At 42.4% G+C, this 25512-nt stretch overlaps 1 protein-coding gene across 1 annotated transcript in view; it reads left to right on the forward strand.

The window, feature by feature from the left end:
• Positions 1–25512, forward strand: part of LOC121575189 (retinoic acid receptor gamma-A-like) — a 72952-nt gene that overhangs the window by 3414 nt on the left and 44026 nt on the right. Inside the window, exon 2 of the mRNA XM_041888135.1 lies at positions 20136–20485. Within this exon, the coding sequence (XP_041744069.1) occupies positions 20317–20485 (169 nt within the window). The 5' untranslated portion in view covers positions 20136–20316. The remainder of the gene's footprint in view (positions 1–20135; positions 20486–25512) is intronic.

Here is a 25512-nt window from a genome sequence, read left to right on the forward strand (position 1 = left end):
ACACACACACACACACACACACACACACACACACACACACACACACACACAATTTCCCTAAGAGATTAACACAACACACTATTGTGTGTCCCACCAGAGCGAGACCAGCCAGCTCTAGTAAAAGCAGTGTGTGTACAGATGTAGGATCTTAATTTGATCACTATTTTGTTGCTGAGAATGTTCCTGCACAGCAGGAAATGCAAACTTTTTATGGGGAAAAAATTAAAAAAATCTACTTTGAAATTTCTGGCTTCATTTGCAGTAACGAAAAATGTATCAACCCCTACAAAAATGACAATTTATTATAATCCACATAATATTTCCTGTTGCTGCAGCATTATTTTCCTGCTGTAGCAAACTGGCTCAAATTAAGATCCCATCCGTGAAGTGTTTGGCAGACAACATGGTCGAAGTGTGTCTAAATATACTCCACGGAGAGTCCCTTTCTTTTATTCTCTATCACCACAACTCTCTGTGTCAGACTGGACGTCTCTCTCTCTCTCTGTGTGTGAGTGAAGTCAGTGGAGTTTTACTACAGCCATTCCTCACTGTATATGTGATGTGTCTGAGTGAGTACTCATGTCTTTGTGTGCTAGTGATCCTGGTATTTATGAGAATGTGTCTATGAACTGGCAATCTTGTGTATAGTCACTGTGAATTGCAACATTGAGTGTAAAAGTGTAGTTAGCTCTGTTATGTGTGTTTGTGCGTGTCTGGAGGTATATATGTAGGATCTTAATTTGAGCCTGTTTGCTACAGCAGGAAAATAATCCAGGAAAGTTCTCCTGCAACAGGGTGATCAAATTAAGGTCCTACATCTCTATACATTTTTAGTCAGAGATCCAAACACTTAGAGAGGTTTTCATCACCCTGTAATTTTCCCAGACCAAAGATGTCTGGAAAGAGTGTCAACTAATGGCCCTGAGCAACAATACTCTCAATCCCAACGAACCCCCAGGTCACCCACTTGAACCCAACAGGAAGGCACAGGTCTAGGATCAGCTTACACTCTCTAAACCCTAATCTTAACCATCAGGGTGGAAAAGGCTAAACTGACTCTATGCCAATGACTGCCATCTCTATAATGCCCATTTTGTTAGCCACATTCCCTGATTCACATACTGTATGGGGGTTAGTTTGGTTGGTTAGAATATACAATACATAATGTATACTGTACATATTTAAGTCTTATGTGTATGGACCTCTGGAGTCTGGAAATGTAAAAGTCGTATTGCCCAATTTATTTCAAAAAATGTATGCTGTTGTAAAAGCTTGTTTTGATAGCATTTGTTTATGACTAAATGTCTTTTTGTGTGTGTGTGAAACCTTGTCCGACAGCGCTGTGTTTAATGATCAAACTCACCTTACCTGACAGACTGACGTTTCTCATCCTGCCTGGCCACACACATTAAATACATTCCCAGCATACACACATTTATAAAAATGTATACATGTGTCTACGTAATATTCTCTCACGCGTTGTGAAACATATTTAACATCTTTCACACACACACACACACACACACACAAAGAGAGATTCATGATGCATCTGCAGTGTTTGTGCGCAGGTTATTACTGCCTAACTCCTTTAACTGCATTGCAATCTCTGTGTCTTTGTTCCCTTTGCTTTTTAAGACAGTGCCCTCAGGAGGAAAATGCTGTCTGTCTCCTCTCTTTCTTCTCTCTCGCTCTGTTTCATGGTCTCCAGTCATCTGTCAACACAAAGCATTTCTCATCACCTCTCTCTCTTTTTCTCTCTCGCCCCCCACCTGCCTGTCTGTCCATACCAAACCCCTTTCAAACTCTCCTCTTCCCCCCCCTCCCCGTGAAATACAATGAGAACATTTTGTTTAGTCACCAATACATCAGAGAATGATAGGCTAACCATTTAGTCATTTTAACTACCATTAAATCCAATAGCAAAAAATACAAGGTACAAATGTCAAAACGGTTATTTTTCAGGTGCTGAATAGAACAAATAGTAATGTCAAATATAATTTTCCATACAGTATTTGACTATAACATTTTTTAAATAATTTGTGTCCAATGGCAGGTTGTGAGAATGTTGAGAAATACAGTATGTCAGTCTTACAGTTTCATTATCCTTATCCAATATTTACATAGGACAAATCATCAGAAATAGGGTATTTGTAAAGCAGTTGGCTATTGTAAAAAAATATGTACAACGGGTGGGTCTAATCCTGAATGCTGACTGGTTAAAAGCGCATTCCAGCCGGTGTCTATTCCAAAAGTTACAACCGGCTAAATCTATGACGTTAAAATGCCTATTTACTCTGTTCCATCTGACTGCTCAATCCACTGTCTCATCAGCCCAGCCAGGCAAGTTATAAATTTGATCTCCACTATAAAAAGCATCTAGACATTATCTCACATTTCTTTTAGACTAACATTTAGTTATCAACAGCAGAGATTTGTATAAACCTTGCTGTCTGTCTCTCCGAAATTTGCAACATTTAATCTATATTCAAATTCGATCTCCAGCTGTCTCATAGTAATGAATGTGTAGGGGTCGGGAGTCGGGACGAGACAGACAGGCAGGCAGTGTTTCTCAGCCAGTCGAAATCATGAATCAGCTGCCATAATTTTTTGGGATATATACAAAAAAAGGTCAATTGAAAAAAGGTCAAACGAAGTGCAGCTAGTTTGCAGTCTTTCCAGTTTCAGTTTGAAGTTATTGTGTTAGCTGTGTTGTTGGCTAGCTCTTCTGAACAACAGTGTCCTGATGAGAGAGCACATTTTCTATGCCAGGCCAAATCGCGCCTCATTAGCTCATTGTTATGCATGTATCCAAATAAATGTCACTAGAAAACAGCTTAAACAAATGCAAGTACAGCTACTGTTGTTATTCTGTCTGCACTGTTTGACGTGACTGTAAGTTAGCCGTAGTTGGCTAGCTAGCAAGCAAGGGATAAGAACGTTGCCAGCCAGTATGGCAATGGAACATTTAGGAATGAACGACTGGGTCGCGTCCATAGATACAGAACAAAAAGACTGAACGACTGGGTCGCGTCTCTGATAACCGAAACTATATGTTGTTAACCTGTTTATAATGCCCTCTTAGCCAGTGATTGGAGGATATATTGGCAGGGGTGTTAGGCCCGAGACGAAGTCGGCTTCTCTGGTATTATCACTTAAACGTAGCACAATGTTCTATGCAATTTATGCCCCATGTAACAGTATACAAGATCACCTTTTATACGTGACTTGATACTGTACCGCCTGTCTCTCTGCTTGAAATTCATCAGCTTACAGTGTATCAATGAAATTCAGATAATGAGTGGAATATATTGTTATATACAACCGAGGTATTTTCTACATTGTAGAATAATAGTGAAGAGATCAAAACTATAAAATAACACATATGGAATCATGTAGTAACCACAAAAGTGTTAAATAAATTTGAGATTCTTCAAATAGCCACCCTTTGCCTTGATGACAGCTTTGCACACTTTTGGCATTCTCTCAACCAGCTTCATGATGTAGTCACCTGGAATGCATTTCAATTAACAGGTGTGCCTTCTTAAAAGTTAATTTGTGAAATTTATTTCCTTCTTAATGTGTTTGAGCCAATCAGTTGTGTTGTGACAAGGTAAGGAGGGGGAGGTGGGGGGGGGTGGGGTATACAGAAGATAGCCCTATACAGAAGATAGCCCTATTTGGTAAAAGACCAAGTCCATATTATGGCAAGAACAGCTCAAATAAGCAAAGAGAAACAACAGTCCATCATTACTTTAAGACATGAAAGTCAGTCAATACGGAACATTTCAAGAACATTGAACGTTTCTTCAAGTGCAGTCGCAAAAACCATCAAGCGCTATGATGAAACTGGCTCTCATGAGGACCACCACAGGAATGGAAGACCCAGAGTTACCTCTGCTCCAGAGGATAAGTTTATTAGAGTTACCAGCCTCAGAAATTACAGCCCAAATACATGCTTCACAGTGTTCAAGTAACAGACACATCTCAACATCAACTGTTCAGAGGAGACTGTGTGAATCAGGCCTTCATGGTCGAATTGCTGCAAAGAAACCACTACTAAAGGACACCAATAATAAGAAGAGACTTGCTTGGGCCAAGAAACACGATCAATGGACATTAGACCGGTGGAAATGTGTCCTTTGGTCTGGAGTCCAAATTGGAGATTTTAGGTTCCAACCGCTGTGTCTTTGTGAGATGCGGTGTGGGTGAACGGATGATCTCCACATGTGTATTTCCCACCGTAAAGCATGGAAGAGGAGGTTTTATGGTGTGGGGGTGCTTTGCTGGTGACAATGTCTGTGATTTATTTAGAATTCAACGCACACTTAACCAGCATGGCTACCACAGCATTCTGCAGCGATACGCCATCCCATCTGGTTTGGGCTTAGTGGGACTATGATTTCTTTTTCAACAGGACAATGACCCAACACACCTCCAGGCTGTGTAAGGGCTATTTTACCAAGAAGGAGAGTGATGGAGTGCTGCATCAGATGACCTGGCTTCCACAATCCTCTGACCTCAACCAAATTGAGATGGTTTGGGATGAGTCGGACCGCAAAGTGAAGTAAAAGCAGCCAACAAGTGCTCAGCATATGTGGGAACTCCTTCAAGACTGTTGGAAAAGCATTCCAGGTGAAGCTGGTTGAGAGAATGCCAAGAGTGTGCAAAGCTGTAATCAAGGCAAAAGGTGGCTATTTTGAAAAATATATTTAGATTTGTTTAACACTTTTTTGGTTACTACATGATTCCATATGTGTTATTTCATAGTTTTGATGTCTTCACTATTATTCTACAATGTAGAAAATAGTAAAAATAAAGAAATACCCTTGAATGAGTAGGTGTTCTAAAACTTTTCACCGGTAGTGTACATACAGTATATGATTAAGTTTTACCTTCCAACATAAATGTATGTCAAAATGATACATTTTTGAGTTATAAATATAAAAATGTACAGTGTTCAGCAGTTATCAAACTATATACGATAAAGTTTTTTTTAAATTGCTTTGGGACTATTTTCACAAGTATGTGGTGAATTTTCAAAACTCTTCGTACAAAACTCCAAACTGGTAACACTTGTAACGCAGCCAGTTTTACAAAACCTTTCATTGTGCATTTATTTTGTTTTTAGGCATCTTTCACCACACAACCATTGATCAAAAATATACATTTACTGTGAAATATAAAGAGTACATTGGTTTAATCACCAAAACACAACATAATGATATCTTCTCATTTTGTTATTTTAACAACCAGTTAATCCAATAGCAATTTTTTTTAATAAATTGCCCTTTGAATGTAGTATGCTACACAGTACTGTAAATTACATTAAACTGTTTTCACATTAGGCAATACACTTGCACTAAAATTGACTGAACATTACATTTTCAGAATTTCGATCCCATGTGTGATCAAAGTTGTGATCATTGAAGACATATTTCACAATGTAATGAATTGAAATAAATTAAATTGCAGTAAATATCCTGGCGCAGTGGTCTAAGGCACTGCATCGCAGTGCTAGCTGTGCCACTAGAGATCCTGGTTCGAATCCAGGCTCTGTTGTAGCCGGCCGCGACCGGGAGACCCATGGGGCGGCGCACAATTGGCCCAGCGTCGTCCAGGGTAGGGGAGGGAATGGCCGGCAGGGATGTAGCTCAGTTGGTAGAGTATGGCGTTTGCAACGCCAGGGTTGTGGGTTCGTTTCCCACGGGGGGCCAGTATGAAAATATATATATATATATATATACATATTTTTACATTACAAAAACAAATACAAAATAACAAAAAAATAATGTACGCACTCACTAACTATAAGTCGCTCTGGATAAGAGCGTCTGCTAAATGACTAAAATGTAAATGTATAAAAGTTTCTGCTACGTAAATGGCATATATCATTATGTTGTGTTGTAATGTAAAAAGTATTCACCCCCCTTACCATTTTTCCTATTTTGTTGCCTTACAACCTGGAATTAAAATAGATTTTTGGGGGTTTGTATCATTTGATTTACACAGCATGCCTACCACTTTGAAGATGCACAATATTTTTTATTGTGAAACAAACAAGAAATAAGACCAAAAAAACAGAAAACTTGAGCGTGCATTACTATTTCCCTGTATTTAGTGCCATCCATCATTCCTACAATTCTGACCAGTTTCCCAGTCCCTGCCGATGAAAAACATCCCCACAACATGATGCTGCCACCACCATGCTTCACTGTGGGGATGGTGTTCTCGGGGTGATGAGAGGTGTTGGGTTTGCGCCAGAAATAGCGTTTTCCTTGATGGACAAAAAGCTACATTTTAGTCTCATCTGACCAGAGTACCTTCTTCCATACGTTTGGGGAGTCTCCCACATGCCTTTTGGCGAACACCAAACATGTTTGCTTATTTTTTTCTTTAAGCAATGGCTTTTTTCTGGCCACTCTTCCATAAAGCCCAGCTCTGTGGAGTGTACGGCTTAAAGTGGTCCTATGGATAGATTCTCCAATCTCCGCTGTGGAGCTTTGCAGCTCCTTCAGGGTTATCTTTGGTCTCTTTGTTGCTCTCTGATTAATGCCCTCCTTGCCTGGTCCGTGAGTTTTGGTGGGCGGCCCTCTCTTGGCAGATTTGTTGTGGTGCCATATTCATTCCATTTTTTAATAATGGATTTAATGGTGCTCCATGGGATGTTGAAAGTTTCAGATATTTTTTTATAACCCAACCCTGATCTGACCTTCTCCACAACTTTGTCGCTGACCTGTTTGGAGAGCTCCTTGGTCTTCATGGTGCAGCTTGCTTGGTGGTGCCCCTTGCTTAGTGGTGTTGCAGACTCTGGGGCCTTTCAGAACAAGTGTATATACTGAGATCATGTGACAGATCATGTGACACTTAGATTGCACACAGGTGGACTTTATTTAACTAATTATGTGACTTCTGAAGGTAATTGGTTGCAACAGATCTTATGTAGGGGCTTCATAGCAAAGGGGGTGAATACATACAGTGAGGGAAAAAAGTATTTGATCCCCTGCTGATTTTGTACGTTTGCCCACTGACAAAGAAATGATCCGTCTATAATTTTAATGGTAGGTTTATTTGAACAGTGAGAGACAGAATAACAACAAAGAAATCCAGAAAAACGCATGTCAAAAATGTTATAAATTGATTTGCATTTTAATGAGGGAAATAAGTATTTGACCCCCTCTCAATCAGAAAGATTTCTGCCTCCCAGGTGTCTTTTATATAGGTAACAAACGGAGATTAGGAGCACACTCTTAAAGGGAGTGCTCCTAATCTCAGTTTGTTACCTGTATAAAAGACACCTGTCCACAAAAGCTATCAATCAATCATATTCCAAACTCTCCACCATGGCCAAGACGAAAGAGCTCTCCAAGGATGTCAGGGACAAGATTGTAGATCTACACAAGGCTGGAATGGGCTACAAGACCATCGCCAAGCAGCTTGGTGAGAAGGTGACAACAGTTGTTGCGATTATTCGCAAATGGAAGAAACACAAAAGAACTGTCAATCTCCCTCGGCCTGGGGCTCCATGCAAGATCTCACCTCGTGGAGTTGCAATGATCATGAGAACGGTGAGGAATCAGCCCAGAACTACACGGGAGGATCTTTTCAATGATCTCAAGGCAGCTGGGACCATAGTCACCAAGAAAACAATTGGTAACACACTACGCCGTGAAGGCCGGAAATCCTGCAGCGCCCGCAAGGTCCCCCTGCTCAAGAAAGCACATATACAGGCCCGTCTGAAATTTGCCAATGAACATCTGAATGATTCAGAGGACAACTGGGTGAAAGTGTTGTGGTCAGATGAGAACAAAATCGAGCTCTTTGGCATCAACTCAACTCGCCGTGTTTGGAGGAGGAGGAATGCTGCCTATGACCCCAAGAACACCATCCCCACCGTCAAACATGGAGGTGGAAACATTATGCTTTGGGGGTGTTTTTCTGCTAAGGGGACAGGACAACTTCACCGCATCAAAGGGACGATGGACGGGGCCATGTACCATCAAATCTTGGGTGAGAACCTCCTTCCCTCAGCCAGGGCTTTGAAAATGGGTCGTGGATGGGTATTCCAGCATGACAATGACCCAAAACACACGGCCAAGGCAACAAAGGAGTGGCTCAAGATGAAGCACATTAAGGTCCTGGAGTGGCCTAGCCAGTCTCCAGACCTTAATCCCATAGAAAATCTGTGGAGGGAGCTGAAGGTTCGAGTTGCCAAACGTCAGGCTCGAAACCTTAATGACTTGGAGAAGATCTGCAAAGAGGAGCAGGACAAAATCCCTCCTGAGATGTGTGCAAACCTGGTGGCCAACTACAAGAAACGTCTGACCTCTGTGATTGCCAACAAGGGTTTTACCACCAAGTACTAAGTCATGTTTTGCAGAGGGGTCAAATACTTATTTCCCTCATTAAAATGCAAATCAATTTATAACATTTTTGACATGCATTTTTCTGGATTTTTGTTGTTTTTATTCTCTCTCTCACTGTTCGAATAAACCTACCATTAAAATTATAGACTGATCATGTCTTTGTCAATGGGCAAACGTACAAAATCAGCAGGGGATCAAATACTTTTTTCCCTCACTGTATGCACGCACCACTTTTCCGTTAGTAATTTTTTTAATTTCACCTCACAATTTTGACTATTTTGTGTATGTCCATTACATGAAATCCAAATAAAAATACATTTAAATTACAGGTTGTAATGCAACAAAATAGGAAAAACGCCAAGGGGGATGAATACTTTTGCAAGGCACTGTATCACGGTATTACAGTTCTCTATTGGCCAATGCAATTATAGTAAAGCACATGTTTTTAGAAATGTTTGCAAATGTATTGAAAAGGAAATACAAAGATATCTCATTTACATAAGTATTCACACCCCTGAGCCAATACTTTGTCGAATCACCTTTGGCAGCGATTACACCTGTGAGTCTTTCTTTGTAAGTTTCTAAGAGCATTCCACACCTGGATTGTGCAACATATTCCCATTATTATTTTCAAAATTCTTCAAGCTCTGTCTAATTGGTTGTTGATCATTGCTAGACAACCATTTACAGGTCTTGCCATACATTTTCAAGTATTAGATTTGTCCAAACTGTAACTCGGCCATTCAGGAACATTTACTGTCTTCTTGGGAAGCAACTCCAGTGTAGATTTGGCCTTGTGTTTTAGGTTATTGTCCTGCTGAAAGGTGAATTCATCTCCCAGTGTCTGGTGGAAAGCAGACTGAACCAGGTTTTCCTCAAGGATTTTGCCTGTGCTTAGCTCCATTCCGTTCATTTTTTATCCTGAAAAACTCCCCTTCCTTAACAATTACAAACATAATGTGTTGTATTGCATTTGCCCCAAACATAACAGTTTGTATTCAGGACCAAAAGTTAATTGCTTTGCCACATTTTTTGCAGTGTCGCTTTAGTGCCTTGTTGCAAACAAGATGCATGTTTTGGAAGATTTTTATTCTGTACAGGCTTCCTTCTTTTCACTCTGTCAATTAGGTTAGTTTTGTGGAGTATGTTGTTGATCCATCCTCAGTTTTCTCCTATTACAGCCATTAAACTCTGTAACTGTTTTAAAGTCACCATTGGCCTCATGGTGAAATCCCTGAGCGGTTTCCTTCCTCTCTAGCATCTGAGTTAAGAAGAATACCTGTATCTCTGTAGTGACTGGGTGTATTGATACACCATCCAAAGTGTAATTAATAACTTCACCATGCTCAAAGGGATATTCAATTACTGTTTATTAGGTGCCCTTCTTTGTGAGGCATTGGAAAACCTCCCTGGTCCTTGTGATTGAACCTGTGTTTGAAATTCATTGCTCAACTGAGGGACCTTACAGATAATTGAATATGTGGGGTACAGAGATGAGGCAGTCATTCAAAATCATGTTAAACACTATTATTGCGCACAGAGTGAGTCCATGCAAATTATTATGTGACTTGTTAAGCACATTTTTACTCATGAACTTATTTAGGATTGCCATAACAAAGGGGTTGAATACTTATTGACTCAAGACATTTCAGCTTTTCATTTTTTAAGTAATTTGTAAACATTTCGAAAAACATAATTATATTTTGACATTATGGGGTATTGTGTGTAGGGCAGTGACAAACAATCTATCTAATTCATCTATTTTAAATTCAGGCTGAAAAAGTCAAGGGGTGTGAATACTTTCTGATCTTGTCAATATATATATTTTTTACTTACTATGAAGTAAATTCATAATAGTCATCATCATAGTAGTACATTCGAGTATATATAATACTTTTTATGTTGCTACAGATGTAGGATTTTAATTTGAGCCAGTTTGCTACAGCAGGAAAATAATCCTGCAGCAACAGTACATGTGAATTATGTGAATTATAATTAATGGACATTTTCATAGGGATTGATACGTTTTTTGTTAGGGCAAATCTGAAATGTCAAAGTGGAAATTACAAACTTTAGAAGCCTTTTTAAAACGCAAATATACAACAAGTTTGCATTTCCTGCTGTGCAGGAAAATTCTCAGCAGCAAAAGAGTAATCAAATTAAGACCCTACATCTGTACTTTATGTAGTTCTCAAAATCTTTTTTAGACAAACCGGTTTACATGTTAAATCTATGGGTTTACCAAACGTTTAAGTGATAATCAATTAAGAGCAGTCAAATTAAGTAATACTACAATGTCTTGTAACAAAAGAGAAGAGAATCATATCAAAAGTAATATGAGAATTGCAATGTGAAAGGCAATTATATACTTTTTATGAACGTGTTGCAATGTGAAACATATATTTCTAGATGAAACACTGATTAAGTTTGTTTAAAAAGTGACGGTATGATTTTGTGTGTTGTACTTAATCAATTGAAACATCTGCCTTTTTGATGATCTATTTAGAGTTTTGTACTAAGAGTTGTGAAAAAGTACCACATATTTGTGAAAATCGCACCAAAGCAATTTAAAAAAAATTTAAGTAGGCACTGCATAATTTTGGTTCAGTAGTTATCAGTTTTGAGCAGTTTGATTAAGTGATAGTTAATTGTATTGTTAACAAATTACAAGAAAATCAAAAGTAAAGTTAATATTGCATTTTGAATATGTATCCAAATTGAAAGAGCGAATTGGTGCAGTGAACAAGTCACTTTGTGAATTTGTTTGTTCTACACAGTCAATTGAAAATGTGTTTCGAGTTTTGAAACATGAGCCATTTTGATGATCTGTTTAGATTTTTGTGCTTAGAGTTGTGAGAATATACCACATACTTGTGAAAATTGCACCAAAGTGATTTATTTATATTTTTTTGAGTGAACAGTAGGTACCAGCAAAAGTTGAAATTTACTTGCTCAAAATGTAAATGTCTGTTCTTGTCTTTTCCTGTTGTGTGCCAGTACGGAACGGTGTACGTTGTGCCTATTTGACAGTTTTGGTGCTTTTGTCGACCTCTCAGTTTTTGTCTATGAATATCAATGGAAATTTCATGAAATTATATATTCAAAAAAATGTATTTTCTTGTTTCCCAGCCTGGATGAAACAAACATATTTTTGTTCTGTAAAGATGACGTATTTTCTTTGGTGTTACATAAAGGACTCCATGCAGGAGTGTGGTTCTGCTTTAAGTGTTGAGTTGGAGTGCTTGTTCACTTCTGATACAGGCTATTTAACAGCTCGTCTGTTCTGCATTGTTTAAGCAATTCTCTTGTGTGTGGCTACTCATTACATTTAACTCTTTCCAAATGAAAAATGTTCTCCAAGTAGGTCTGTTCTTCTTCATGTTTAAAAAAATGATTTGTTTATGCTTCACTTTTATTGGTGCACCGCTATTTAGTTCAAAATGTATGTCTCATAATGTACCGTGTTTGGCTCTTTAACACTGTGTTTAAGTCTGTTGAATAGTGGTCATTGTCATCGGGTCAGGTTGTATCATCTGGCCACCTGGTGTATCAGTGAAGCTGTCCTCTGTCTGTGTGTTACTTTAATCACAGCCTCAGGCATGCCTTCAGATCAACATCCACTAGTCCTTTAAACACAGCAGGTCACCTCTAGTCCTCCCTCTGTGGCGGAACGCAACCCTCGACCCCCGAGAGAGAGAGAGAGAGGGGGGGGGGGGGAGAAAGAGAGAGAAGAGAGAGAGAGAAGAGAGAGAGAGAAGAGAGAGAAGAGAGAGATGGGAGAGAGATAAGAGAGACATAAGAGAGAGACAGGGGAAAGAGGGAGAGAGTGGAAGAGAGCAAGAGAGAAGAGATAGAGACAGGGTAACTCCAGCACTAGGGTAGACTGACACAGAGAGCTAAAAGGTGCCTACCAAATGCCTCAATTAAGAGTGACCCCTGAACCCTATCTGTAGCCTGGAGCGACATGGGGTGACCTCAGCCGTGACCTGGCAACCCCAGAGTCAGCCGGAGGGGTTGGGCTCCACATAACGGCACCATTATGCATTTGATTTAAACATTATTATCATCATTACCGTCATTAGTTATATTATTGCAGCCACTATTATGATTAGGCCTACCATTAGGAGAGTAACAATATTATAGTCACTGGCGTATGTGTAATTACCATTATTTATGACATGGTGATTGTAAAGGTTATGACAGTGATTGTAACAGTAACAGTGGTATTACAAAGTCTACAAGCAACGTTTATGTTATTTTGACATTATGTGGCTAAAGCAAAGCTCAAATTATTGTTTGCAGCGGAAGGTTTAGAAGAGAGTATAGAAACACATTATAGGCTTGGTTGTATAAAATATATTCCAATTTCCATAGGCAGTATTATGAGGTGTGTGAGAAGCAGTTACTACTGCCTAACAAAGCCCCATGTCTCTTTCTTTCCCATCCGTCTGTCTGACAGTGAGAGATACAATGAGATGACTGTGGCTAGAGGAGACAGGAGCTGTGGGGAGAATTTAGACTCAAAGGATACATAGAAACAAAACAACCATGATGAATATTTATTAGGGGAAACTTTCCACAATCGGAAATAAAACGTTCACATGAAGTTAAACATTTAATTCACACAACAGTATTTGTGTTAGTACAAGAGTCTAGTTTTCGTCAAAGAAGTTAACAGTCGTAAAAAGGGCAACGTCATTTCCTACGTACCATCTTGGTCATAAATAGTATCCAAATATCTGGCTAATAAAGGAAATGTATATGCATATTTATGCAAAGAAAATAGCTAAGCCAACAACATAATAGCTTTCATAAATTAAAGTTATTGTTCGCAAGCCTGGACCACAATCGTAAAACTATTTTGGTTTTACGAGACCGAGAGTAGCATGTGTTTTAGAGAGCCAGCTATGTTTTGATTCCTCATAATTACAAATATATGTCAACATAGCTCATATATTATGGCCTTTTATTTTGTCTGGGGAAGAGAGAATATCTAATTGAATTGTGTATTGTTTGTGGGCAAATATATTTTGTGTGTGTGTGCGGGTGTGTGTGTAAGTTTTTCTGCATGTCTGTCTGTGCGATTGGTCGTGTGTGTGTGTACCCATGTGAAACTTGCCAAAGTGTGTGTTGTGAACGTACCACATCCTAGTTGGTTTGTGGTTAATACTTGCCCATAACACCTATTTATATTCCATATTTCACTAGCTAATTTCCCCTATTGAGGTCATGGTTTTTGGAGGAAATATTCGCCCATTCACAGGGTCAAGTGGACCATTTGACCCTGTGCTAACTCAGCCACAGCAGACAATACTTATGCAGAGAGAGAGAAAAACACATGCACACAGTTATATACAGTGGGGGAAAAAAGTATTTAGTCAGCCACCAATTGTGCAAGTTCTCCCACTTAAAAAGATGAGAGAAGCCTGTAATTTTCATCATAGGTACACGTCAACTATGACAGACAAATTGAGGGAAAAAAATCCAGAAAATCACATTGTAGGATTTTTTATGAATTTATTTGCAAATTATGGTGGAAAATAAGTATTTGGTCACCTACAAACAAGCAAGATTTCTGGCTCTCACAGACCTATAACTTCTTCTTTAAGAGGCTCCTCTGTCCTCCACTCGTTACCTGTATTAATGGCACCTGTTTGAACTTGTTATCAGTATAAAAGACACATGTCCACAACCTCAAACAGTCACACTCCAAACTCCACTATGGCCAAGACCAAAGAGCTGTCAAAGGACACCAGAAACAAAATTGTAGACCTGCACCAGGCTGGGAAGACTGAATCTGCAATAGGTAAGCAGCTTGGTTTGAAGAAATCAACTGTGGGAGCAATTATTAGGAAATGGAAGACATACAAGACCACTGATAATCTCCCTCGATCTGGGGCTCCACGCAAGATCTCACCCCGTGGGGTCAAAATGATCACAAGAACGGTGAGCAAAAATCCCAGAACCACACGGGGGGGACCTAGTGAATGACCTGCAGAGAGCTGGGACCAAAGTAACAAAGCCTACCATCAGTAACACACTACACCGCCAGGGACTCAAATCCTGCAGTGCGAGACGTGTCCCCCTGCTTAAGCCAGTACATGTCCAGGCCCGTCTGAAGTTTGCTAGAGTGCATTTGGATGATCCAGAAGAGGATTGGGAGAATGTCATATGGTCAGATGAAACCAAAATATAACTTTTTGGTAAAAACCCAACTCATCGTGTTTGGAGGACAAAGAATGCTGAGTTGCATCCAAAGAACACCATACCTACTGTGAAGCATGAGGGTGGAAAAATCATGCTTTGGGGCTGTTTTTCTGCAAAGGGACCAGGACGACTGATCCGTGTAAAGGAAAGAATGAATGGGGCCATGTATCGTGAGATTTTGAGTGAAAACCTCCTTCCATCAGCAAGGGCATTGAAGATGAAACGTGGCTGGGTCTTTCAGCATGACAATGATCCCAAACACACCGCCCGGCAACGAAGGAGTGGCTTCGTAAGAAGCATTTCAAGGTCCTGGAGTGGCCTAGCCAGTCTCCAGATCTCAATCCCATAGAAAATCTTTGGAGGGAGTTGAAAGTCCGTGTTGCCCAGCGACAGCCCCAAAACATCACTGCTCTAGAGGAGATCTGCATGGAGGAATGGGCCAAAATACCAGCAACAGTGTGTGAAAACCTTGTGAAGACTTACAGAAAACGTTTGACCTGTGTCATTGCCAACAAAGGGTATATAACAAAAGTATTGAGAAACTTTTGTTATTGACCAAATACTTATTTTCCACCATAATTTGCAAATAAATTCATTAAAAATCCTACAATGTGATTTTCTGGATTTTTTTTCCTCATTTTGTCTGTCATAGTTGACGTGTACCTATGATGAAAATTACAGGCCTCTCTCATCTTTTTAAGTGGGAGAACTTGCACAATTGGTGGCTGACTAAATACTTTTTTTCCCCACTGTACTTTTTTGTATTTTGACTACATACTTTAACTCCACTTAACAAATAAGCCCATTTTTTAAAATCCAGACTGCATGATTTTATACACTTCTCATTTATCCTGCTTGTGTAGATTTGTGGGGATTGGAGTTTGGGACTTTTTCAGTTTGTGTCCTGCTGCGATTTGAATTTCTCAGTCTTTCAGTCTTACTGTGTCAACCGTATGTAGTAACCGTATGACCTGGCAGTTTTGACAACTGGTAACAAATTCTAGCCAGTTCTAGTACCAGCTCTAATTCCATGTTGGGAAAATATATTAGATCGTAACTGTCTTGTTCTATAGAACATTTATGGATTAAATGCTGAATAAAAATATCCAATTGTACACATGGAGGTGAAAACCTTAAACCAGTGGGTGAAACATGTCTGGCAGGCAGGTGATTTAATAAGTTATTAAAGAGTGGACTTGTCAAAGTGGCCATGGGGTCATACAGTGCAGTTTTTATGAGTTTGATTAAAGCTCTCTCTGCATGCCAACCTCAGTAATGACCTGGTGTGTGTGTGTGTCTGTGTTCATGCATGTGTGCATGCGTGTGTGTGTGTGTGTGTTTAAGTCAGTAGTTAGAGGCATATTAAACCGCGCCTCCATATTACTCAGTGGGTTGCATTCGCCACATGAAAGTTGGATAATTAAAATCACCCAGAGAAGTGTACGCTTCGCCTCACAAACAAGCTGTTATGTGGGTTTAACTCAGTTGGAAAAACACCATTTACACTGTACATGGCCCCTGAAGAACAAGAGGCAGGTGCAGTTGGTAACACTGGAGGACGCTTTTATTTGTGACAGGCTTTGATTGTTTGATTTATTTGTAAAGGAAATTAGAAGTAGGATTAGAAACATATCCAATGGTCATAGTTATATATCCAGTGGCAGGTCTAGGCTATATCAAGCCTATGCTATATAGTATAAATATATGTATACATTTTATAGGTCTAGACGTTTTGACCAATGTCAAATAATGTTGTAAAAGAAACATTTTCACGAGAGCCAGTGTGAAAAGAGGCAAGGAATGTTTTTTGTTTGGTGTGTGTTGAGGTCTGCCCCTCAGTTAAAGGCCTTTGTGGAAAATAGATGGAGGAATGGAAAGCCCCCGACACACACCAAAGCTGCGTTTAATTCCTCTGCATTCGGAAAGGGGGGCGTCAGTTACCTGTGCGCCCCTCGGGCGTGTATGTGTGTGTGTGTGTGTGTGTGTCTGTGGGTGTGGGTGTGTATGAAGTGTGGCAGGTTGAGTCAGGTCGGGACTTGGGGCGATGGTGGGCGATGAGATCACTGAGACAACAACCCTTCGCACCCTCCACACACACACACACACACACACACACACAGACAAAAACACGGGCGGTGTGTGTGTACTTGTGTGTACTGTCTGTACATGTGTGTACGTGTGTGTGTGTCTCAGTGTTTCAGCAGGGCCAGACGGCCCAGTCTGACCCGACCCAGCCCGACCTCATAAAGGCAGCATTGAGGCCTGGAAGCCCAGAGATGCACAGCACTGCTTTTGTTGCCCTGCCCAAGGTGTGTTACCCCTGGAGGGAGAGAGAGAGGGATGAAAAGAGCGAGAGAGAGAGAGAGAGAGAGAGAGAGAGAGAGAGAGAGAGAGAGAGAGAGAGAGAGAGAGAGAGAGAGAGAGAGAGAGAGAGAGAGAGAGAGAGAGAGAGAGAGGCTCCCCTGGCTGGTGTGACTCATTAGAGAAAATGCAACAGTTCTCTGGCTCGGAGGCTCATTATTTTGTGTGTTTATTGGGGGAAATAAAACCGTTTCTTTATTTTTATGTACATTTTTCATCAGCCAGTTCGCTCCCTCCCTCTTTCTTCACCAAAGTCCCCTCTTTCTCTTATTAATCCAGCTCCCAATGTGGGAGTAATTAATGAAACGCTACTCACCTCTTACAAATGGAGAAAAGGCTCAGTGCCTTCCAGATGTCTGAAACAAACTCTTTCTTTTTTTCTCTCTCTCTCTCTCTCTCTCTCTCTCTCTCTCTCTCTCTCTTTCATTCCTTATTTTTTCTATCGTCTTTTGCTTTCAACAGTTTCTTTTTTCCTTCCCTGCCTTTCTTTCTTTCCTTCTTTTTCTCTTTCTTTCATAGTACAAGAGAGACTTGGGTCTTATGTTGTGATCAGTAAGGGAGCCTATTGGAAGTGAAGCAACACCAGGGCTGTCTGCGATGTGATTCCTCTCAACACATCCCGTATTAACTTAATCTCTCCTCCATACTTCTCCTCTTCAGGGTCAGTTTGAGATATCACTGGAGCTTCAGACTGACCCTGGTTCCCACCAAACACTTCCCCATAAGGATGCTTAAAGTCAATGATTGTGTGTGCGTGCGCGAGTGCGCATGTGTGTCTGAAGGGATGCGGTCTTTGCACCACTTACTTTAACTTGTCCATTGGACACCCGTCTATATCACTCATACAATCCCACCTACTCAATAGTTTTTTTACCCATACTTTTTACTATAAGAGATTCTTTGTCTCTGGAGCACAAAAGCCTTTTTCCCTCTCAGTGAAAATATTTGGAGGAGAAAGCCCACGTTGGCCCTCACAGAGTAGTGCTGAAACCCCTGAAGATCCAAACATTTAAAGAAAATATGCCAATAAGAGAATTCATGGTTTGAAAAACAATTGAGAGAGAGTTCATGCTTTTGTTTGCGTGTAGGTGCATGCATGTGTGTGATTGCGGAATAATGAGTAATGAGTTAAGGGGCATGGTTATTCAGAACAGAACACAACAAGACAAAAGCAAACAAAACAACAAAACCATAACATCCCGTAAACCGTCGGGTCAGAGCTAGGCCTAATGGCAGACCTGATGGAACAAACAGAACAATGAGAACCAGATTAAAATCCTGGCAGAGGGAGGGATGTATTTCATGGACTGATTGGAAATGGTTGAGAGGGAGGTTTAGGGATGGAGGAAGAGGTGGTTAGAGAGGGGGAGGGATAGAAACAGGAAGAAGAGCTGGAGAGGAGAAAGAGAGAGGGTATCTATGACAGTTGTGATGATAGATGGGTCAGGGTATTGATAGGGAGTGTAGAGTATCCACTGGGTCGATTTAGTGGATTGAATGTCTTGGGTAGAAGGGGTAATGAAATGTGTATAGTGTAGGGGGTACAGTGTGACCTGAACAGGAAAAACTCAGGGCACTATGTATTGTATACGGTATAGGGACGCACACGTGCGTGAGTGGTGTGTGCGTGTGTCCTTCCTGTAACATGGCTGGGTCGGCCAGCCGGCCTGGCCCCACATGTGGAACAGTTTACTGGAATGGAACTCTAAATTAGCGGTGGTCTGAGGCAGCCCGCTGCAGTAGACTGTAATTAACTAGCTCTGTGAACAAGGGAGAGAGACAGCGAGAAAGACAGACAGACAGGGGAAAGGAGGAAGAGAAGAATAGGAGTATGTGTTCGGTGTTTGTTGTGTGTTATGGCCTCTTTGTGTACGTTTGTGTATGTGCGCGTGTGCGCTTGCTCAGTATGCCACCCTACTGCCCCTGCAGTGCCCCCCAGTGCGTGGAACAGGTCAATGCAGAGTGAGTGTGTGTGTGTGTGTTTTTCCACTGTACACGTTAATCCATGGACATGTTTTTCCCTGTTTTGAGAGGGTACTGTGAGTTCCTCACCCTTCCCTCCCTCTGCTCCTCTCTCCCTCTCTCTCTCTCTCTCTCTCTCTCTCCCTCCCTCTCTCTCTTTCTATCCCTCTCCCTCTCCTTCTCACCCACCTTCTCTCTCTCCCTCTCCTCCCTCGTCTCTCACTCTTCCTCTCTCTCTCTCCCTCTCTCTCTCCCCCCTCCCCTCTCTCTCTCTCTCTCCCTCTCTCTCTCTCCCTCCATCTCCACCTACCTCTGATTCATAAGCTGCAGCATGCCCAAAACAACACTGCATTCTTTGGCTCCTGTGTGTTTACCACTGCTCCACCAGAGAGAATGTGACCCCACCCACTCATCTGTGGGGGGTGGGACGGCACACCAGAAGGAGATACGGAGGGAGGGAGGTAGGGAGGGAGGGAGGGAGGAGGGTCACAATGATAGATAGAGGAAATAATTTGATCTGACTAAGTACGTCTTCTGCTGCTTTCAGCGTGTCCAACTCAGAGGATGGGGAGAGGGGGGGTGAAGAGCGGCAAGAACAGCAAGACAGCAAATGTTTGAGGCTCTGCATCCTTGTCAATCAAAACCACCAGTTGTTCCCACTTGACCTCAACTTAAAAATCTCCAGACTAGTTATAGAGTCACGTGTCTTGGAGTGCTTTGAATGTTGGCATTAGAAGAGGGGAAAAGTAGCCATGTTGTAATGGGTTAAGTGTGCCTGTGTGTTGGACACAGTACCCTGGGCAGAGCGGCCACAGTGTCAGGCTGGCAGAGAAAACACAGAGACTCTTTATACTGGAGTTCGGTTGATTGAAATCAGACGGCATTGCACTGTTTGGAAGCATTTTTAAAAATGACAGAAATGAGACCTCTGCTCTGTCTCGTCCTCTCAGCCCTACTAGAACTGTCACTTTCTCTCATTCTCTGCCCACTGCTGTCTTCATCATATCCCATATTCCCTTTATTCCTCATCATTTCCTTCTCCTTTTAACTTCTTACTATCTTTTGAGTCAGCAACAGTTTCTCCATGAACGATGCCATCCCTCTATGTTTGTAACAGACTTCTCATTTGATCATATTTGCATTGATGCATTTGGATTGAGGCTGTGTAGCCTACTTTAAACTGTGTGTGATTAACAGACAGGCATTGTAACTGACCTCCTATTCTCTTCTCTTTCCCTCCAGAGAGCGTGGATCTGAGGCAGTGTTGCCCAGGCTTGGTGTCTCGTCTGTGGGTCCCACCTCAGCTCATCACCCCTCCTTAGCCCTGTACTCTCCAGGCCGCAGGACCATCCCCAATAAGACCACTGCCTGAGAGGGACAGTGGACCGGAGCTATCCTGGACCGGAATTATCCTCTCAACGCCATGGCAACCAACAGGGAACGGCAGGTGGGTCACATGACTGGCTTTTCACCTGCCGTCTACCCCTTTGCCTTCAACTCCATGAGGAGCCACTCCCCCTTCGACCTGCTGGCCAATAGCAGCCTGTTTGGACGATTTGGGGCGGACCTACCAAAAGAGATGGCTGCATTGTGTAAGTACTGTTAATCATATTCCCCATACTCAATACATAATGTATACACACACTACATTAACATACTCAAAAAGACACCCTTTTGCGATATTGAACTCAGTCACAACTCTTAATCTTGGATTGGGATGGAGAGAGAGCGCGAGAGAGAGAGAGAGAGAGAGAGAGAGAGAGAGAGAGAGAGAGAGAGAGAGAGAGAGAGAGAGAGAGAGAGAGAGAGAGAGAGAGAGAGAGAGAGAGAGAGAGAGAGAGAGAGAGAGAGAGAGGGGTAAGTGTAAAACAAAGTGTCATGGCCCTTCCAGGAAAGCAGGGTTTTTCCATGTGGTAAAGCAGGCAGGCCGGCGGGGGGGTGCAGGCGGTGGGTTGGCAGGTTACAGGGCAGGGTCTGAAGGCAGCAGGAAGAACAAGTGCCTCTTTATGAGCTGGCTTTGCACACAGAGGTGAATCAAATTATAACATATAAAAAACAACATGAAGAGAGAGAGAGAGAGAGAGAGAGAGAGAGAGAGAGAGAGAGAGAGAGAGATGGTCTGGGCCTAAACCACACAAAAACAACACTAGACACAATGGAACACAAAGCTTTTACTATCTCATCCTGGAATATACAAGGTCTGTGGTCATCTGCCTTTGGCCTAAAGAGCAGGAACCCAGGCTTCATCAAAAAAATTGGAAATACAGACATTGTCATCCTACAAGAAACATGGTATAAAGGAGACGGACCCACTGGTTGCCCTGTAGGTTACAGAGAGCTGGTAGTCCCATCCACCAAACTACCAGGTGTGAAACAGGGAAGAGACTCAGGGGGCATGCTACTTTGGTATAGAGCAGACCTAACCCACTCTATTAAATTAGGCTAGAATCTGGCTAGAAATTAATAAGGAAATTATCTCAACAGAGAAATATTTCCTCATGTGTGCTACCTATATCCCCCCAATAGAATCCATATACTTTAACGATGACAGCTTCTCCATCCTAGAGGGGGAGATCAACCATTTCCAGGCCCAGGGACATGTACTACTCTGTGGTGACCTAAATGCCAGAACTGGACAAGAACCTGACACCCTCAGCACACAGGGGGACAAACACCTACCTGGAGGTGACAGCATTCCCTCCCCATATGCCCCCCCCCAGACACAACTACGACAACATAACCAACAAAAACGGGTCACAACTCCTGCAGCTCTGTCGGACGCTGGGTATGTACATAGTCAATGGTAGGCTTCGAGGGGACTCCTACAGTAGGTACACATATAGCTAATGTCTTGGCAGTAGTACTGTAGACTACTTTATCACTGACCTCAACCCAGAGTCTCTTAGAGCATTCACAGTCAGTCCACTGACACCCCTATCAGATCACAGCAAAATCACACTCTATTTGAACAGAGCTATGCTCAGTCATGAGGCATCAAAGCCAAAGGAACTGAATAATATTAAGAAATGCTATAGATTAAAGGAAAATTGTGTCGAAATCTACCAAAAAACAATTAGGCAACAACAAATTCATTCCCATCTAGACAATGTCCTGGACAAAACGTTTCACTGTAATAGTGAAGGTGTAAACAGTTTATTTGACCTCTCAGCATCCCTATCAAATCTACAAATTTCAAACAGAAAAACAAAGAAAATTAACAACAATGACAAATGGTTTGATGAAGAATGCAAAAATCTAAGAAAGAAATTGAGAAACCTATCCAACCAAAAACACAGAGACCCAGAAAACCTGAGCCTACGCCTTCACTATGGTGAATCACTAAAACAGTACAGAAATACAATATGGAAAAAGAAGGAACAGCACGTCAGAAATCAGCTCAATGTAATTGAAGAATCCATAGACTCTAACCTCTTCTGAGAAAATTGGAAAACACTAAACAAACAACAACATGAAGAGTTATCTATCCAAAACTGAGATGTATGGGTAAACCACTTCTCCAATCTTTTTGGCCCTATAACAAAGAACAAACAGCAAAAACATATACTTGATCAAATACAAATCTTAGAATCAACGATTAAAGACTACCAGAACCCACTGGATTCTCCAATGACATTGAATGAACTACAGGACAAAATACAAACCCTCCAACCCAAAAAGGCCTGTGGTGTTGATGGTATCCTCAATGAAATGATAAAATATACAGACTACAAATTCCAATTGGCTATACTTAAACTCTTTAACATCATCCTTAGCTCTGGCATCTTCCCCAATATTTGGAGCCAAGGACTGATCACCCCAATCCACAAAAGTGGAGACAAATTTGATCCCAATAACTACCGTGGGATATGCATCAACAGCAACCTTGGGAAAATCCTCTGCATTATCATTAACAGCAGACTCATACATTTCCTCAGTGAAAACAATGTACTGAGCAAATGTCAAATTGGCTTTTTACCAAATTACCGTACGACAGACCACGTATTCACCATGCACCCTAATTGACAAACAAACAAACCAAAACAAAGGCAAAGTCTTCTCATGCTTTGTTGATTTCATAAAAGTTTTTGACTCAATTTGGCATGAGGGTCTGCTATACAAATTGATGGAAAGTGGTGTTGGGGAAACATACAACATTATAAAATCCATGTACACAAACAACAAGTGTGCGGTTAAAATTGGCAAAAAACACACACATTTCTTCCCACAGTCACTCAACAACTGTAGGATGACATCAAGTGACCTACAAAAAGAATGGCAAACGGCAGCTGGGGTGAAGTGCACGACGAGGACGGTTCGAAACAGGCTCCTAGGGGCAGGGCTGAAGTCGTGCAAAGCTAGAAAAAAGCCCTTCATCAATGAGAAGCAAAGAAGAGCCAGGCTGAGGTTTGCAAAAGACCGTAAGGATTGGACCGTAGAGGACTAGAGTAAGGTCATCTTCTCTGATGAGTCCAATTTTCAGCTTTGCCCAACACCTGGTCATCTAATGGTTAGACAGAGACCTGGAGAGGCCTACAAGCCACAGTGTCTCGCACCCACTGTGAAATTTGGTGGAGGATCTGTGATGATCTGGGGGTGCTTCAGCAAGGCTGGAAACGGGCAGATTTGTCTTTGTGAAGTACGCATGAATCAAGCCACGTACAAGGTTGTCCTAGAAGAAAACGTGCTTCCTTTTGCTCTGACATTGTTCCCCAACTCTGAGGATTGGTTTTTCCAGCAGGACAATGTGCCATGCCACACAGCCAGGTCAATCAAGGTGTGGATGGAGGACTACCAGATCAAGACCCTGTCATGGCCAGCCCAATCTCCAGACCTGAACCCCATTGAAAACTTCTGGAATGTGATCAAGAGGAAGATGGATGGCACAGCGTCTAACCTGAGTTTTATCGCGCAATCCCGCGCCCGATGGGGTGGTAATTTGGTTGCCTGCATTTTGGAAAAAGCTTGCGCCAAGTCGAGGTATTCGGGGGGAATGCACACGGTGGAGGCAGTGTCTGGACTTTCCACCGTGGTTGCACCAACGGAAACAGCTAGACACCTACCCTGACACTCTCGCGACCACCCGTGAAAACCCTCTGCAGCCATGAAAGGGTGGGGTCGTGTAGTGCTAGCCAGGGAAGGCCCAACACAAAACCTGACCCTAATGGTCGATTGTCAAGTGCTTTGATGGACAATGGAATGGACAGGGGAACCAATGTAATACGTAGACTAAGAGCTAAAGACCTGTCCATAAAGTTCCCAGCTGCACCTGAATCTACCAGTGCCTTACACTGGGAACCTACCGTGTAATCAGGGGTCACGCGAGAGTGCCCTGCCTGCCGCCTCCAGAACCAGAATAACTCCGACGACATATTGCAGCAGAATGTCCTCTCTTGCCACAAGAGTGACACTGGATCTGTCATCCTCCATTCTCCGGAACGCTGCACCACCCAGCTCCATCGGAACGTGAGCCGGGGTGAGGGGGGGGAGTGAAATGGGCAGGCCCCTTCCAGGACGTCCTCTCGAAGCCAGCAGGTTGTCCAACCGGATGGCCATCTCCACCAGTTGGTTGAAGGTCAGAGTGGTATCCCGGCAGGCTAGCTCCCTTCGGACGTCCTCATGCAGGCTGCATCGGAAATGGTCGATGAGGGACTGCTCGTTCCACCCGGACCCAGCCGCTAGAGTTCTAAACTCCAGGGCAAAGTCTTGCGCAGTCCTTGTCCCCTGCCTCAGATGGAACAGATGCTCGCCCACCTCTCTTCCTTCGGGGGGATGATCAAAGACTGCCCGGAAGAGGCGAGCGAACTCTCCGTAGTTGTCCAACGCGTCTCCTCCTTCACTCCAGACTGCGTTGTCCCACTCCAGGGCTTTCCCTGAGAGGCAGGAGACGAGGGCCGACACCTTCTCCCAATACAATGGAGCAGGGCTGATGGTGTTGAAATAGAGGTCCAGCTGCAGGAGGAAACCCTGGCAGAGGGCAGCTGTCCCGTCGTATTCCCTCGGTCGAGACAGGTTAATACCACTGGGTGCTGGTGTGTGGGTGGCTGGATCCGGTCGCTCAGCTGGTTCCGCAGGGTCGGTTCCTCTCCTCTCCAGGCGCTGGACGGCCTGGAGAACTCGATCCATCGCTTCACCCAAGCTGACTAACATATTGGAATGCTCCCGGATCCGCTCAAAGACTTCAGGCATATTCCCCGCTCCTGCTGACACTATTCTGTTGGGTGTGTTATTCTGTAGCGGGTGATGAGGACGGAGTCAGGCGCAGGAGGTGTGAATCACAGAATATGGTTTATTCGTCCAATGCAGCAGTTGAGAGCAAAGCGAAAACCAAATACAGTGCGGCTTCAATGCACACTGGGAAAACAAAACACACGGGTGAATATCCCGGCGACAAAAGTAACATGAATGCTCAACCGAGCTAGCGACACCTCCACATGGAAACAATAACACACAAAGACATGGGGAGAAGAGGGAATACTTATACAGAGACTGATGAGGGGATATGAACCAGGTGTGTGTGAAAAACAAGACAAAACAAATGGAATGATGAAAAGAGGAGCGGCAGTGGCTAGAAGGCCGGTGATGACGAATGCCGAAGCCTGCCCGAACAAGGAGAGGAGGC

This window comes from Coregonus clupeaformis, chromosome 10, assembly GCF_020615455.1.
Source record: "Coregonus clupeaformis isolate EN_2021a chromosome 10, ASM2061545v1, whole genome shotgun sequence".
In the NCBI taxonomy this organism is placed as follows: Eukaryota; Metazoa; Chordata; class Actinopteri; order Salmoniformes; family Salmonidae; genus Coregonus; species Coregonus clupeaformis.